Source organism: Budorcas taxicolor, chromosome 21 (assembly GCF_023091745.1).
Source record: "Budorcas taxicolor isolate Tak-1 chromosome 21, Takin1.1, whole genome shotgun sequence".
NCBI classification, from domain to species: Eukaryota; Metazoa; Chordata; class Mammalia; order Artiodactyla; family Bovidae; genus Budorcas; species Budorcas taxicolor.
In genome coordinates, this window is record NC_068930.1 from 59,378,819 (window position 1) to 59,396,509 (window position 17,691).

At 51.9% G+C, this 17,691-nt stretch overlaps 1 protein-coding gene across 1 annotated transcript in view; it reads right to left on the minus strand.

Annotated features, from left to right (window-relative positions):
• Positions 1-2,060: 2,060 nt before the first annotated feature.
• Positions 2,061-17,691, minus strand: part of FRMD5 (FERM domain containing 5) — a 322,295-nt gene continuing 306,664 nt past the window's right edge. Inside the window, exons 8-15 of the mRNA XM_052659739.1 lie at positions 16,654-16,742; positions 13,622-13,685; positions 13,000-13,091; positions 10,385-10,459; positions 9,757-9,825; positions 8,773-8,879; positions 2,288-2,631; positions 2,061-2,108 (exon numbers count right to left, since the gene is read on the minus strand). Of these exons, the coding sequence (XP_052515699.1) occupies positions 2,061-2,108; positions 2,288-2,631; positions 8,773-8,879; positions 9,757-9,825; positions 10,385-10,459; positions 13,000-13,091; positions 13,622-13,685; positions 16,654-16,742 (888 nt within the window). The remainder of the gene's footprint in view (positions 2,109-2,287; positions 2,632-8,772; positions 8,880-9,756; positions 9,826-10,384; positions 10,460-12,999; positions 13,092-13,621; positions 13,686-16,653; positions 16,743-17,691) is intronic.

Below are 17,691 nucleotides of genomic sequence, written 5' to 3' on the forward strand. Positions count from 1 at the left end.
TGCGTATTAGCATTACAGTACTTGATCTTGCTCATCGTGGCATCAGGCATCTCTTTGATGGTTGGTTGGTTGAGCACCCTTTAAACAAGCCAGCCCAGCGCCTCTACTAGGAAATGATCCTGGATCTTTACCTGTCAGGAATCACAGCAGAGCTGGCCCTCCTGCTCACACACTGATAAGAAACAGTTCTGTTGTCTAGATCGAGGTTGGCAAATTCTGGCCTGTGGGCCAAATTCAGCTCACCATCTGTTTTTATAAATAAAAATTCTATTGGAACAGAGCCTTGCTCCTTTATGCATTACCTGTGGCTGTTTTTGAACTCAGACAGCAGAGTGGAGTAGTTGCCACAGAGTACGGCCTTCAAAACCAAAATTTAAAAATATTTACTACCTGGCACTTCACAGAAGAAGTTTGCCGACCCTTATCTAGATAAAAGGGCGTTTAAAATTTCGCAATACCCACCTTAAAAAGGAACTGTCTATTCCATGGCTGTTGTATTCTGTACGTGGATATGGTTCTGCCACCTCAGAGGACACACTAGGGCAAGGCAGACCTGCATACGACTCTGTCTGCTCTGCGCGCCCCAGGAATCTGTCCACGGACCATCCTACCCACGTCCTCCAGCCCCACATGACTTGGAAATCTCTCCCTGAGATGAAAACAAGTTCTTGTGTGTGAGCGGCTGTAAGTGTTGTGGAGCTTGGGCCGCGGACCCCACACTCACCCTTCACACTTCCACCTGCTTCCACGGCTGTCAGCCAGGACAGCCAGCGTTTTCCTACAGCTTTCATCTTCCTGGTGCAGAGGATGACCCTAGGGGGCAGTGTTTCTACAGCTAAGTGTTGGTCTCTGCCACGTTCACCTTCTTTTGGAGGCATCTGTTAGAACTCTTATTTAAAGAGATTCTTTTCCTGGTCCCTTCCAAGGCTGTTTTGGTTGATCTTGGAATTCTATTTTCTGAAGCTTTTCATTCTCAGGATCAGTTTCTTTCTTGCATCTTTTAAGTTCATCAGGCTCTATTATTTTTCTTACTCCATAAAGTAAAAACAAAAGGTGAATTGATAAGAAAATATTTTGTTTGTTAAAATATAAATTGAAATAGTCTTTTCTAGAGGGAGAGGGGTGTACAAAATAAGTACTGCTGTGTGATCTCAACAGTCTCTCCGGTACCTTAGCTCTGGTTTCTGTTAACTGTACTTAGTCCAACGTCTGACAGTGCTGTCTACCCCTGGCACCACTGAATTTACCTATTGCTTCTGGAGCACTGTAAAAGTCTTGAGGTCCTTAGAAAAAAGTCACAGGAGTCTAAGTTCATGATACAGAACTCATGGTGATGCTCCCTAGGATCTAGTCTAAGGGGACAGACTTACCCTACCCCTGCTGCTGCTGTAGCAGTGGTCGTTTCAGATGCCCACTCTGCTCAGATTTGAAAGAAATGAAAAGAAAATCCAACTCAGACCATCATAAGAAGCAACTTTCCATTTAATCGTTCTACATGGATGTTTACTTTTTTTTTTAAAAGCTCTGTCTGGGAAGAAAACCTAGACAGCCCCCATTGTCCAGGCCCCTGACCTGCCCCGCTGAGGCTGCAGTGATGCGTCTGCCGGGCCCCCAGCAGGGAAGCTCCTGCAGTAAACAGAAGACGACAGCCCTCTAGTCTTCAACTAGTGTCTCGTCTGCTGGGTGACACTACTGTGAGAATCAGTAATAACAAAATAAATTATTTTTGATATCTTCAAAATAATACACATCTATGAAAAATCAAAATTCAGAACCAAAAATTATCCTGCAAATTGGGAGGATGAGAAACGGAGTTGCTGAGCCTTTCTTGAGAGAACCTCTGAAGGAAATGAGTTTTCCCAGTTAGTTTAGACAAGGCGTGTGCCTATCCCCTTTCTTCTAGGAAACGACCCTCCTAGGCTGCGGACTTTCTGAGTCATGAGAGGAGGACTTGGAACATGTGCCGATGGTTCCGCGATGGGCCCCATTGCTGGGAATGGGGAGCCGGGCTCCTTGGTCCACCTGGCTAGTTATTGGGAGGATTCATGCCTTCTCAGGTGTCAATGAGCAGGCTCACCACTGAGCGGATTTTGCAGGCAAACCATCGCCTGAGGGGACAAAAGTATTGATAGTGGAATTGTTCAAACTCGGGGGTCTGGCGGATATCGCGGAAAAAGGCAATGTCAAGGTCAGACTCAGTAAGGATGATCAGGAGGAGGAGCAAAACAAAGAGGAGTCCCATGGTCACAAGGAGCAAACGGAGGACACTTAAAACAAACTTATTCACCTGTTCCTCCTCCGGCCTGCTGTGCCCCTGACACAGGGCCCTCAGCTCGCCCCCGAGGGCCTCCAGCTCGGCGGCAGTCGGGGTGCTGGCCTCAGACTCCTTCTCCTCCTCGATGCTGCAGGTTGCCCCGTTGATCTGCCGGGAGAGTAGCATCAGCTCCAGGCTGTGCTCGGCCACAGGGGTGGGCAGCACGCTGTCCGCAGGGCTGTAAGCCTCGTCTGCAATCACGGCGACTCGCTCGTTGCTGTCTGCCCGGCTGCTTCTCACGTGAGGCAGGAACGTGTCCCCGTGGGAGGAGGCACGTACCGGGGTGGAGTGGGCACTGTCCCGCAGGGACTCGAGGCCTGGAAAGACAAAGGGGAAGTGAGCAGGCTTCTGTGTACCGGCGCACACTTTGTCTGGTGGAGGCAGCCCTGTTCTGTTTGGTCTCTGAAGTCTTAGGAAGGCCCTGTGCAGCCCCACGTGACCAGCCGCCGCCAACCCTGCGCATCAAGAATAGGACCGGAGAAGCAGCAGGAATCAGGGTGTCACTGGTTGTAAGTTTCTGTTGTTTTTTTTCTTTCTTTGCTTATAGTTTTGGCCATATTCATTACAGATTCTGCCTTTCCTGCCTTTGGTGTCCTGGCTCAGCCCAACCTGAAAGAGAATTGCAAAGTATCTCTGACCCGGGGTGGGGGGGGGGGGGGGTCTTGGTTCAGGGAGCTGAGGGTCTTGAGAGACAGGAATGAAGAGGAGACTGTTTTGCCCAACGGGGCCTCATCAGTTACCTAGTCTGGAGCTGAGTGTCCTGCTGACACCCGAACACACTGCTCCCTGAACTCGTGAGCTCATCTTTTGGACTTCTGCAGTTGCTGTCAGTCTCTTCAGCCTCCACTTTTAGCTGTACTGACCTAGAGTGGGGTGAAAACCCAACCTGCTCTTCCTAAGTGCTCGCCCTCTCTTTTCACCTTCAATTGAGCCGGGTCCAGAATAGGTAAAACCAGGGGAGCTGTCAGCCCGGAGTACAGAGTGGTCTCTGAGAAGAGGACCAGTGGGAAATTCTCTTAACGTTTGTTAGGAGGAGGGTCTTCTGGCCCTAAAACCGCTCATTATTCTCTTAGAACATTTCTGTCTTTCCAGAGCTCAAGCTCTGGTAGGGAAAAACAGGAACTGGTTACTTCCCTCAACCAAACAGCCGCCACCCAGGCCTGAGGATGTGGACTCAGACTGGCCAAGTGTGGCCCCTGTCACTGTGCTCCCAAGAAAAAGGCTCTTTGTTTCAGATTCAGTGTCTGCATTTCCCACTCCTGTACATACTGGTGGTGCCGGAGTGGCTCTCCCTACTTTTGTGGTCCACATTGAGAACCTTGTCCCTTTCTGTTGCTCTGAACTTAACCTTGACTGCCCGAGACTGAACCAGATTCCCAGGTAGTAAAGATCTGACCTAACCAGGGCTGCTTAGGGAGTTTTCTGGCTCAGGGTTAGCTTCTTTTAAAAGGCGCCAGTCACCTTTCAGAAGCAGTGTGTCTCATCTTCGTTAGCTTCCTTGTAGGGTAGCCAGTTGCAGCCAGGCCGCCTGCCTGCCCAGGCTGCTTTAGCCGTTCTCAGCATATCCACAGTTACAGGTTCTCCAGAGGAACAAATGCGTGGGCGGGGGAGATGGCAGCCCCCCGTTCTCCACCTCTGCTCCCCATCATATCACCATTAGTGTACTTGCCACAGCTGTCAGCTCCTGCTCTCAGAAGCTTCATGGTCCTGTCTGTGTTTCTTGTCCCTACGCTGTAGACTCTTAAATCTGTATAATGTTTTAAACATTTCAAAGCACTTTCATCTTTCAGCATTCATGAAGTAGAGAGGGCAAGTGGTTACAGAACTTGCCAGAGTCATGTGGTTGGTTGTTACTGGCAAAGGCGATGGTAGCGTCCTAGCATCTTTCACTCCCCGGTGCTAATGACCATCCAGCTGGATTCTGGGGAGCAGAACAGCGGGCCAGGATGAATTAAGTGAACAGCCTGCTCCTGCCTTAGTTTTAAGTTGCCCAAGAAACCGTCATGAAAGAAGGTAAAATTAAGCGCCTGTCCCTTGTTGCAGCGCCTTCGATGCTCCTCTGCTCTCGGTTCCTCCCTTCTGCCCCCGCTGCACGTGTAACAGGAGAAACATGTGCCTGCGAGTGTGAAGTGGGTTCCTGATGAACAGAAGCCTCTTCAGGCCCTGACTGCGCATGGTGCTGGCTCAGCTCCTTCCCAAACCCTCTGTGGCTCTCTGTTCTCTGGGGCCTGCACCTCACAAGGACAGCTTTGATGGCAGACTTTCCAGCATATGACCAGATTAGCTGCCAGAAGCCACTTCACTGCAATCTTAGCTTGGCCTACAGTTCAGCTCTGAGCTTGCTGGGGAAGGTGAGAGGCAGAGGCCATGACAGGAGAAAGCACAATCGGAGGGACTGCAGAAGCCACATCATCGTGAGTCGTTGGTGCTCTCAGTAAGCAAGATACTGGCTACACATGCGCTTTTCCCCTAAGGACAGCGTCCGACAGACAGAATTATTCAGTAAATATTAGTCTTCTATTCCCCCAACAGCAGGCTTCCCTGGTGGCTCAGATGGTAAAGATTCCACCTGCAATGCAGGAGGCCCAGGTTCGCTCCCTGGAGAAGGGAATGGCCACCCACTCTCAGACCCACCTGTAAGGTGATCTTAAATCACCACTCCTATGCCACGGTAGTCCTGTACAGAGCTGCAGGTTTCAGTACAAATCATCACTCGCCTCAAACCTGTAGTTCTGGGATGGCTCAGGTGGGCGGCACAGCAAGATAGAGGGTGTCTCTTTACCTTGGAGGCGTTCCAGCTGATCGCCTTGCCTGGAGTTGGCTCCCGGTGGGCTGGGGGGCACAGCGGTCAGGAGCCTCCCCTGAAGCCGGGGCCCCAGCCTCAGGATGCGCACGCTCAGGGGCCGGAGGCAGTGATTAGTCAGCCGGAGCTGAACTCGGACTCGCGTGTGAATCTTAATCAGGCTCTTCCCCATGGTGGCCCAGGAAGGCAGGCACGTCTTCAGTGGAAACCAGCTGGTCTCCTCATGGGACCGGCCAGGAAGAGAAGGTGCAGGGGGCACGGATGGAAACCCAACCAGGGACGCAGGCTTTTTCACTGGTCACACGCCACGGCAGCCCCTTCACAGTGCCTCCCGTGCTGGAGACAGCAGAGCGGCTCTGAGAGGCCAAGCTTATCAGGGCCCTGGATTCAGTTAGAAGCACTTAGACCCATAAAAAGTAATGTTTTCCCAGCCTGTAGAGCTGGTTCCCTGAGGCCCGTTATCAGGGCCCGAGGCCTCTCAGAGGGTTAGGGACCGAGAGGATAGGGGTGATGCCAGAGGGGAGGGGAAGCGGGACTGCCCCAGAAAACCCAGGATGTGAAGCCGCAGAGGCAAGGGGCCTTGTGGTGTGAGGCTCTGATGGGGGAGGAGGGGCTCTGCGGCTGGAAATGGGCCCTCTCCTCCAGTGGGCTCTGTGCAGTCTGGTTGCTGCCTGGTGCCCCCGGGGGTACAGTGAGTGATGGGAACGGACATACCTGAGTGACCTCTCTGGGTCAGGCCTGTGCTAATGTGTTATCTTGGCATCCCTGAGAGCAGAGGGTAGGGCCAACCAGTGCAGGCTTCTGTTTAAAGTTCAGTGAGATTACATGGTTTCATTCAAACTGTAATGTTAACGTTTTTGCAGTTTACCCCCATTTTTGGAGAAAAACAAAGCTTTCCCCTGGAAAAGGCAAATGGTTTCTGTGATAACAATTTCTATGGTGTATGGACTGCAGGAAGGACGACCCCTGATGGAGCATGAACCCATTTCAAATGCCCATAACTTCCTGGGAGTTGTGATGGTTTGTGCCCTTCCTCTGAGGCCCCCATCACATCCCTCCCACCCTTCCCTGCCTGGTTGGGTGGACAGTGGGGATCAGCCATGTTAGGTGCTTTAAAGGCAAAACCTCCCCTCAGAGATGATGCAGCTGATCTCTCTCCTCCTGAAATGATCCATTCTTTATTTCACTAGGCTTCCTGACCCCTGTACTTCCTAGGTGGCACAGTGGTAAAGAATCTGCCTGCCAGTGCAGGAAACATGAGATGTGGGTTTGATCCCTGGGTCGGGCGCTAGTCCATGGGGTTGCAAAGAGTCAGATGTCACTGAGTTACTAAGCACATGGCACATACCTCTCTTCGACTCTGTTTCAGGAGCCATTTACTTTCTGGGCTTCCCAGGTGGTAAAGAACCAGTGCCAATGCAGGAGACATGAGAGACGTGGGTCTGATCCCTGGGTCAGATCCCTGGGTCAGGAGGATCCTCTGGAGAAGGAAATGGCAACCCACTCCAGTATTCTTGCCTGGAGAACCCCATGGACAGAGGAGCCTGGCCAGCCATGGTCCATAGGGTCGCAGAGAGTCTGACACGACTGAAGCAACTAAGCACGCACTGGTAAGAGCCACTTAACTGCTCAAGTCTTGTCTTTTTTCCAAGGCAGATGTCCATCTGCCTCTTCTCACCCTGACTTTCATTCTGCCTGTGAGTTTATTCCCGCTGGGGCAGTTCTGAGCTGCCTACTCCCTCCTGGGTCTAAATGGGCCCCGACGTGTGAGGAGCAGGGTGGCTTGGGGAGAAGCACTGGGACGGAGGCCTGCTGGGCTGTCATCTGCCAGGTGTCAAGTTCTGAGGCTGAGCTTTTGAGGCCAGGCCCTGGCCCTGCGGGGCGAGGGGGTTCTCTGCTCTAATGGCCCTCTGCATCCTCCTCGGCCATTTTGCAAGCGCAGGTGACTTATGGATGTTGAGGAGCTGCTGCTATGATGGGAGGAGGCTGAAGGCAGAGCCAGCGCTGGCTGGGAGCTGAGGAGCCCCATTGCTCGTCTTGGGGAAGCTTGAGAACAGTGTCCCCACCCCTGGGGTGTTGCTAACCCTGCTTGCAGCTACTCCTGCTGACTTGGGTCTCCACCTGGATGGCCTGTCTTCCCTCTTCTGGGAATGCTGGTTTTCTTGATATTCTTCCCTATACTGGGGAGCAGTAATGCCTGGGGGTGCCCTTCTGCCTGGGAGGACAGCTGTCCCGACTTCCTGCAGGAGTCCTGGGATGGACCTGATGGCAAGAAGGGCCTCAGAGAGGGGAGGAAGATATGTATCCTCAAAAGATGAGAGGACATTCCACTTTCCTGAGATGCACATCCCAGAATAAGAGAGCCAGGCTCAGTTCTCCACTAAAGAGTCAGATAGGAGGGAAAACCCAGGGGCAGTGTCTGATGACAGCCAGAACTCAGCAATCCATACCTTGCATCACAGTTATGCTTGGCAGTTTACAAGGCCACCCCACCCCCGACACCCATCCCCCCTCTAAAGTGGGGTCAACAGCCTCAGAGGTTAAGCAAGCTGCCCCAGAAAATGCACAGCAGAGCTCCCGTGCTGACCTCATCTTTATCTCCGGACCAGGGCTCTTTGCACTGTGCTTGTTGCTGCCCAGTCAGTGCTTTCATCTCTTCAAAGTACTTGCACAGGGGCTTCCCTCGTGGTCCAGTGCTTGAGAATCTGCCTGCCAACGCAGGGGCCATGGGTTCGCTCCTCAGAGCAACTAAACCTGTGCTCCCCAACAGGAGACCACCACACGGAGGTGCTCGAGCACTGCCATAACTGGAGAAAGCCCGCACGCAACAAGGAAGACCTGGTGCCACCAAAAGTCATAAAATAATAGAGAAAAGTACTTGCACATACACCAGCTTCTTCACAGCCCCATGGAGTTTTATAAATGGAGCACTGTGTACTCCCGTAATTAAGGCAGTTGACGGTGGTTGCCCGGCCAGGGTTCTTAACCCCTAGCCTATTTGTAGTTCTGCGCCATACTCGGTGATGCAGTCACTGACACATCATTAAATTTTAAGCACAAGCCAGGGATCCTCCCAGAGGAGCAGCAGAACAATGTCCCTCCTAACCTAAGGGATTCTCCATTTTCATTAACAGCATTCCCGCAGAAAGGGCAGAGGGCCTTCCCTCCCCAGCCTCCAGGACAGAGAGGTATGAAGCAGTCATATTCTGTGTCTTGGTCCTCAAGACCTTCTGAGGCCTACAAAACGTCATCTTCAGGAAGGAAAGCACTCAGCTTCATACCCGTATCAGGCCTATGGGGCAACCCGGGTCAGTAACCACAGCTGAGAGCAAGAGTCCTAGAGTTTCCTCACGGTACTAACAGTCCAGAGACTGGAGGGGTATCGGCCTCAGCTACTGGGGTGTCTGGTTTGGTGAAGATACATAGACTTTGTCTTTCTTCCTGCCTCCACCAAGAGGACAGATTTCTACAAAAGGAGAAGGTGGTGGCAGCTACTGGAATGCTTCAGGACCATGCAAACGGGTTTTCATTTCCTGGTGAACTGCCTCACCCACCTTGATCCTTTAGGCTGTAGAGACCGGGTATCAGATCTGGAACATAAGTGAAAGGCTGCGACGTGGAGGGACCCTGGGTCACCTCCAGAGCTCGGGCTCACCTTCCATGATGGAGATGTGAACAGCTCTCCTGCGGGTCCTGGGGACACTGCTCAGCCTTGGGCCGTGGGTTATGGAGGGACAGCTGCGGCTGGGGACCATCCCCGCTCTGAGGTTAAAGAAAAAGAGAACTCTTGACTCAGTGCACAGACAGATGTAGAGTTGACTAGTTGTATTCTAGTTACATAGAATTGCCTGGCTGTGTTAAGTTTTGTTTTTTAAAATCATTATTGCCTTTAGTCCCTGGATCCCAGTCAGAGATACTACTTCAAACCTGTCAACCTCCTAACATCCCAGACCCACCAGAACCTTTCTTTAGTGTGGCAACGGTGCCACCAGTCCCTGGGCAGGGCTGTCGGGGAGATAGAGCCCAGGATATGCGGCACTCCTAAAAATGTGCCGAAGACCGATTCTGCAGCGCCTCCTGACTTCCCACAGGGGCTGCTGGTGGCTGCGGCTCCGTGTGAAGACAGGAGTAATGACCTCTCCCATTCGCAGAGGTCAGGCTGGCGGCAGCCCAGCCCCCTTAGCCAATCGTCTTCTCCCCAGGTCTCGTCAGGGTCTAGGAGATGCACTCCTGGACATGCCTGATTTACACCTACACATAAAGCACGGACCCTGAAACTCGTTCAGACCTAGTGTGACTGACTTCCTTTCATGGATTATTTACAGAACCCATGAAATCTTGCTGCTTGGGCTTGTCCTCTGAGGTCTGTGACTAATTTGAGGACTTGGGATCACATAGAGAATTACCCAGGAAGGTGGCTCCTGGGTCCCATCTATTGTCTGGGCTGCATTCAGCCACCTGCCCGCATTCTCCATCAGGGCTCAGGGAACCAGGGTCAGCCTGTTCCCCAGGCCTTTGGCCGAGACTGGTCTCTTCAGCTTCCTGCCTGGTTTGGGAGCTGTCATGGCCAGAATCTTCATAGTGCTCAACCTGAGATCTGACCTGGGACCTGGCTGGGGGTAAGCCCCTGACAGCCTACCTGTGTATTTCTGGCGGCTCCCGCTTGATCTTGGCACTGGACTCCATTACTTCTTTTGCAACTCGGCCGCTGTAAATAGTAAAATAAAACATGCGGCAGGAAGTGAGACAGTGTTCCAGGGCGCGCTCGTCTCTACGATCTCAGATAACTCTGGCTGCACTGGGAAGTAGCCTCTTTGGCCTACCCCATCCCAATGTTCAGGCCACTGAGAAGGGCTTGCTTCTGGGGGTAAAGAGCCCTAAGGCATCCTGACAGCTCTCTATCTGGAGTCTTTGGGATCTTCCGTTCTCATTTAAGAATGATTCTTCATTGTCCAGCATGTTCCAAAAATATTGCCTCAAAAAAAAGATCTTTAGACAAAAATGAGAGGCATCACTGTTACAGTTCTTATTTTGCTGCTTTTATAAGAGCAGGAGGAGAAGATACATATTGTCAAGCCCTACAGGCAAACAGCTGCAGAGAAGGAAATAGTCAAAGGGTTAGGAGATAGGAGAACCAGATGGAAACCACAGGCTTTTCTGGAGGTTCCCAGCATCTCTGTTCTCAAGGGTAGGGACCACCGAGCCACTGTGCTCCAGGGAAGGGTCTGAAAATAGGTCCGTAGTGGTTACTTACTGTCACTATTTACCTGTATCGGAACCGGCTCCCTTTAAAGAATAAATTGCTGCTGGACACTGTGCGCACTTGGCTTGACTTCTCCAGCCTGCAGCAAGGCAAAGTCCAGTGTGACAGATGGCCTGCAAGGCCTTACAGCCTAAGGCAGCGCACCCCCAGCTCCTTCCAAAGCCTACTTGAGGAAACCCTTTGGGAAAAGGCCCTTCACAGCCCCACTTGTCTCTGACTCTCCGTTAGCCCCTGAGGGCCACACTCTGAGCCTCAGTGCTGGGGGCGGGCAGGCTGCAACCTGCTTCCATATCCGGAGTGTACGGGCTCCCCAGGGGGACCAAGAGAATAAACATTAGGGCCAGGGGCTGGCCGAGTAAGAGAATGCCACCCGCTGAATCTCAGCCAGGTCTCTGGTTAGCAGTGTGCCCCGGGCAGGTGTCTCTTTCCTCTCCCATTCTTCTCTATAAAAGAGTGGAGCTGGGACTGCTTGACCTCAGGAGTCCCTTCCAGACCCAGCATCAGAGTCCATGTGGATATCTGGGTAACTGGGTGGAGAAGAGAGGAGAGTCTGCCTTCCTATTCTGTCTCCTCCTTGGAGAGAACCTACAGTGTGGTATCACTTTAGAGACTCTGAAAAGCCCTGAAATGAAGAAACTAGCTGAACTTTAGTACAAGTTCCACCATTTATTTGAACTTGGACCCATTCACCCTCTCTCAGAATACCTATTAACACTGCTGCCGAGGCTGTGGACAGTTGAGGCGGAGACTCTGGACAGCCTATCTATCCTCTTGAGTGACCTCTTTAGTCCTCTCACACTTAGACAAGGAAGCTTGGGCAGAGCTCCCTAGACTGAATCTCCTAAGACCCAACTCCACCCACAACATGCCCTGAGTGCATGTCGTATTAACCCAGCTGGGAACCCATCTGGTCCAAAGTCTCTGTCCTGAGTGGTCAGCGAACACTTAGGGAGGCGTCCCTATATCCAGGAACAGCAGTTCCTGGGGACACCATCCCCACCTGTGTCAGGGCTCCACGAGCCTCTGAGCCTACCTGCCCTCCTGCATAAGCACATTTTTTTTTTTTGCTTCAAAATATTAAATACGTGTCAGATACGTAGTTATATTTTTATCTGAACACGTTCTTGAGTCTGACCCAGCGCCTTGTAAAACCCTAGGCCAGACGCAAGGCAGGGATCTGAGCGCATGGCAGATGCTGAGTGAAGCCAGAGCTAGAGACTGGGCACAAGTGGGGATCGGACCCAGGATGCAGGCTTCTAATACTTAGTCTGTAGCCAGTGGAAAACAGTGGCAAGCAGCCCTGGTTTCCACTGTGGATGCTGTCAGGGTGTGGAGATCAGTTCATGAAAGACTCAGAAATTGAGTTTGGTCACAGGTTCAGACCATGGCACAGAGGGAAAAGCAAAGGCAGGCCTCCAAAAACGATGCTGAGACGTTCTCCTGGCTTTCCTTGGACAGCCAGGGATTGAATAGGAGGGAAACGGGACCACATGAAAATCTTCCACGTGCCTTCTCCATGAGAAGAAAGAAGCCCACTCAGGTAAAGTTCAGGCTGCCAATTCAGTTCCTCCCCCCAATTCTGCTATCAAATGCACAGATGTTATTACACAGCTCAGAAAACCTGCCCAAGGAACAGCCTCGGGCCCTGGTAACAGGGAGGAGACATCCCACAGCAGGCAGCAGAGTCCTTGGAGTGGCGGGGATGGGGCCCCCGACCCCCTCCAGCCCCCTTCCCCTGACAGGGAGAACTATGGCCTGTCAGGAGGTAAATACTACACATTCTGTCTTTATTGTTCTGATCAAGATGCAGCTTATTAAGGGATAAATCATTACATCCTGTTTTAAAAACAAGACCAAGAGTTTTAGCAAAACATACTTTTTCTGGCATCACCTCAGTTTCTTGATGGGCTATTTCTTTGCTTCCTGATGGTTTTATAACCACTTTCTTAAAACTGGGCACAAAGTCTTCAGTATAACTTGACAAAATCATTCGGTAAGCTGTGCTCTTGGCCTTTGACCCAAAGCTGGTATCTCAGTAACAGACAAGTCCTTGCTCCCTCCAGCTACCCCAACGCCGGGCTCCTGGGGACTTGGCCTGTCACTGGCAACATCTCTGTCAGTGACACAGCAGGAAGGGCTGGGCATCAGCTCCAGCTCAGCAGCAGGCCACCCACTGGGGAGTGGGCCCCAGAGTCTCTCCAAGACTTAGGAAACTCTTCTGGGTTGTGACTGCTCCCACATGGAGCTATTCTGGGCCGCCCAGGCCTCTGAATGGCTCCACAGGGCTAGCTTACAGTCAGATACCCATGGGCTTTCTCTGGCCCAAGCCTTCCCCTAGGAAGACACAGAGGTGCTCTGCCACGGGGGGTTGGGGGGCGGGCGGCTGTCCAAGGACATCACTTGGGCAGCTTTGCTGAGGCACTTTCCCAGACCTCAGCTTTGACCCTCCAGCCGGTACAGTAACCTGGAAAGGACTCTGGGTTTTATAAGGAAGCCCAGCTTTGTCATCTCGTGTTCGCCTTTGTCAGTTTCTTGGTTTCCTGCCCATCACTGCTCTAAAAGTTGATTCTCTGACTCTGGCCCTGATCAAGGCAGTCCCCACCCCAGGTATCCACTCACTTGTAGAAGGCTTGGTTCTCGATTCCACATTTCCAGAGGTGCTTGCAGGCTTCTGGAGTTGGAGCAAAATATGTGAGAATAATTTTCTTTTCCTACAAAAAATCCCACATAGGAACAGCTGAGTGCGGATGGAGACGCGAAGGGCGAAGTGGGCCAGGACACTGACCCTCGGGCTGTCTGAGGGTTCCCTACCATTCCCAGGGACCGGCTTCAGCTGGGGAGAGAAGCCTCAGCACCCACGGGCAGAGCTCAGGTCAGTGTGCAAGGGCACACCTGGCAGTCGGGTCCCATCAGAGTGAGTCTCCACTGGCTTAGCGTGAATGAGACGAGCCCTCCCCCGAGAAAGTGGCAGTCTCATCTGGAATTTTCTTCTTTTGGTGGGTATTTATTATCTTCCTGGAATTTTCATATGGAATCAAAAGAATCTTACTTTGTACCTTCTGGAGGTATGGAACCTTAGGGGTCACCAGCATCCCTGATGAAGTCCCTGTGCTCCAGGGCCTAGCTACCTCCATATCTTGCCCTTGCTCCTGACTTAGCCTGCAGGGGGCTTAGCTCTACCTTGGTGGACCACCTTGGTTCAGCCCCAGCCCTCCCTGAAGAGAAGGAAACAAGCACTCACCTCTTTCTGACTTACGTATAAATAAAAGGTCTTTCCTTCAAATTTCAGCTTGGTCACCTCATTCCTAGAAGCACAAAGAGAGCGCCCATCAGCTCGCTGTGGGCTGCCTGTTCACAGCTAAGTCTCGTAGATGCACAGCCCACCCTGACTGGAAGGGGCTCCAGGCACAGACACAGTTTTAGCCAAAACTAGAACCGAAACAAGACAGCAGCGCAGGGGCCTTAGAGAACAGTTGCTGAAACAGTTCAATCCACAGTTTTCTGGTCAATCACTCTATCATAATAGGGTGATAGGAGGATTTCGGGCTCATCAACAGTGGCTGTAAAAGGGAAACGTCTGCACGGGCAGTGAGTCTAGGTAGAGTGGTCCTGGGCCATTTCAGGATTTGGTTCATAACACAGGTGCATTATCTAGATGGGACTGTCAAATGTAAGATGCCACAGGTAGCTGATGAGGCCAAAGTTCAAGATACAGCAAATAATGAGAAACAATGCAACCGGGTTCTGAGGGAGCTGAGTCTTTCAGGTGACGGTGCCACTGGATGGAGAATGCAGTCTAATGCAGACAAATGTCAGACGATCTCGGGGAGGGGGCAGGGCAACATACCAGAGAGAGGACAGATTACATGGAACAGTCATGCAGCGTACTGACCAGGAAAGGGGCTTAGGGGTTTGTGTAGAAAAATCCTTGAAGCCACCAGCCCAGTGAATGGCTGCAGTAAAAGAGGCAAACAGGATACTGGGGTACATCGCCCGCAGGACAGACACAAATCAGAAGAAGTGACATGGTTACTGTACATGGCACGGCTTCGACCTCACCTCCACATCCTGCTCTCAGCCTTGGTGACATTCACAAAGTGGAAAAACGGACCGGGGTCTTAGCTTAGGTGGTTGTCCCTGAGAGCCAGAGGACCAGGCCTCTGCGTCGACCAAGGCCTCAACTTCCCTTCCGCTGATCTGCCTGAGAGCTTCCCTGTGGAGCCCGAAGGCCCCCTCCTACCTCACTGGGGCAGAGTCTTTATTTTTCTACCCTCTCCCCCTGCAGGGAGGTCTGACCATGCATATCTGCCTCCACTTGGCTTCTTCCTCTTTGCGATTTCTAGGGAGCTCTCCTCAACATCCTAGAAAGGCAGCAGAAAGGTGGTGAGAACAGTGTACCCGGCTTACTCCTGGACAAAACTCGTGGGGCAGAGGAAGGCCACTTGTTCCCTGGAAGCCACGGCCGGGTCAGGATGAGAGCTCACACCTCTGGCCACCTGTTCCGAGCTCATATGAGCCACGTGGGGTTCCTTCTCTGTAAGGCTCCCTCCCAGGCAATCCACCTCTCACACACGTACAGAATACCGTACTTATCAATCGACTGATAACATAAGCACATGGATCATCTCAGCTTCAACAAGCAAGGTAGGAAAGTAGAAAATTTTCTGTTGGGAGTCAGATTGAAGTTGACATCTGTTACTCTGACGTTGAGAGATGAAGAGCCTTCCTGAAGAAGTGGGCTGTGAGAGAAGCCAGAGAAGGAAGAGGGTCTGGGGCATCCTGGAGAGCTGCAGTCTGGCTTCTGGAGGGTGAGGGTCCTTTAGGGACCACCGGCCCCGGTAACAGGCGAGTCCTCTGTGTTTTTAGCTAAAATGTCCCCTACCAGTTGCCTCATGTGACAGCTGGCCTGGTTGGAGTGTGGCCAGGATGCGGGTGCTCTGGGAACATGAGACCACCCAGAGGCTCCACGCGGCAAGTGCCCCTCACGAGGAGAGCAGTGCCTGACTCTGCTCAATGTCTGAAAAGATCTGGTTGGACAGAAGACCCCGAACCCTCACCATCTTCACCTAGAGAGTGCAGTGAGTGAGTGAGGCCAGCTTGGGAAGGTCGGGAAATGGGAGTGTTGGGGTGCACCCCAGTTAGTGCAGTGCAGCAGGCCCACCCTGGGAAGGGGTTTTCTGGGGAATGTGGCCTGGTCGGGCACATCTGGGGAGCAGTTTCGCAAGCACTCTCATGATGACTGTGTCTCCAAGCTTCATAAAAGTCATGAGGGTTGGAAAGGGGGTGTCTGGCCTGCAGCACCCCCGGCAGAAAGCTCGCCAGGGAGAGCTCTGCCCTTGGGTTTCCCACCAGCTCTTCTGGAGAAGGCCAAGGGGATGAGCCAGGAGTGGGATTCTGTGGCTAGCCCTGCTGGGCCAAAGAAAGCTGCTTGTCCAAGCCCCTGAGGAGCAGACCAGCTTAGACCTCTCAGCCTAAAGGGAGGTTCAGGGGTCGCAGGGGCCAAGGAGAATGTGCAGCATGGTCTGATGAGGCTGCACGATGTCTGCATGTGCCTGAAAAAGAGTCTCTTGGAGAGCCACATGTCCATCAACAAACTAGAGTCTGTGGCTTCAGCTCACAGAGCCCTGCTGCAGAACAGACCCCGGCAGATGGGCAGGGAGGGAGCGGTCAGTGCAGCTGCAGCGGGGGCTCCCGCCTGCTGGAGACAGGAGTGGGAGGGGACAAAGGGTAGGCATGTGACTTCCGGAGGCTGAGGACCCCTAAGCCCTGAAAGGGGATGGGATACAGCGGCATCTGTTCCCACAGGCAGTGCCCACTGAGGGGTTCAGTCTGAGGAGGGTGTTTTGCAGAGCACCAGGGTAACTTCTGTCTGCCCCAGGGTTCACTGCAAGCCCTCCTTTGTTAGGAGAGTGGGTAAGAAGTGACCCTCCCTGAGATGCTATGGCCCCCAGTAGAGGTCAGTCCCAAGGACTCGGTTCTTACGGGAACTTTGCTTCCCTGACACTGGCTCCAGCTCTAGACCTCTCATCCTACACAGGAACCAAGTATCCACACCCTTTCTCTGGAGAGGCTGATGGCTCTCAGGAACACCCCTTTGGAAGAATAGGATCCCTAGAAGAGACCACTACCTTCACCAGTTACCATCATGGACGCAAGGCTTAGGAGAGGGTTCAGAACCAGAACTTGCCCACTCACAGACAAAGGACATGGGAACCACAGCCCTCCCCAGCTGGTGAGGGGTAAAAAGCCTGTTTTGGAAATGAAGATACTCACCATTTAATGAAGTGGACTCTCTTGTTTCCTTGCAGAACAACAAACCCAAAAGGAGTGAAGGCCAGAAATGCAGCATTTCCTGACACGTCCTGTAACATAAAGATTTCCCATCAGGGTGGTGGCAGGCATAGAGGTAAAGGGTGAAGAGCACAGCTGTCCTCTGAGGATACAGGGTTAATACTTGGCAACTGGTCACAGAGGGAAGAGCTTGGCATTTGCAAGTAACAGGCAAGTTTCTTACCTTTCCTGAGCCTCAGTGGCTTTAATTTAAGTTGTCGATTATAATACCAGTCTTAGAAAGCTATTGCGAATATCCAGAGAACACATTGCTGGGGGGGACTGTAAAATGGTCCAGTCACTTTGGAAAGCAGTTTGGGCGTTCTTTCAGATTGTTAAATGTAGAGTTACCGTATGACCGAGCAATTCCACTCCTAGGTTATGTACCCAAGAGAACCGAAAACATACGTTCACACAGAAACTTGTGCGTGAACATTCAGAGCAGGATTATTCATAGCAGCTGCAAAGTGGAAATAACCTCAGTGTCCATCAGCTGACAGATGAATAAACAAAACGTGGCACATCCGTACAATGGAATATTATTTGGCAGCAAAAAGGAATGAACAACAGATGAAGCTTGGAAACGCTGTGCTAAGTGAAAGAAGCCAGTAATCAAAGAGCACACAGCATATGCTTGCATTTATATGACATGTCCAGGCAAATCCACGGACAAAAAGTGCGTTTCCGGTTGCCAGAGGCTGCGGGGAAATGGGGATGGGGAGTGACAGCTGAGAGGTACAGGGTTTCTTTGGATGACGGAAATGCCCTAAAATTCAATCGTTGTGATGGTTTCACAACTATTAACGGGCTAAAAACCATCGAACTGCACGCTTTGAAAAGGATGGATTGTTTTGATGTGTGAATTATATTTCGAGAAAGCAGCTCTGAGTGAGTGAGAATAGCAGTAATCAGTATCATGACGGCCTAACACACTGGACTCCCTCAGGAAAGTTTAGCTGAAGAAAATATAAAAAGCAACCA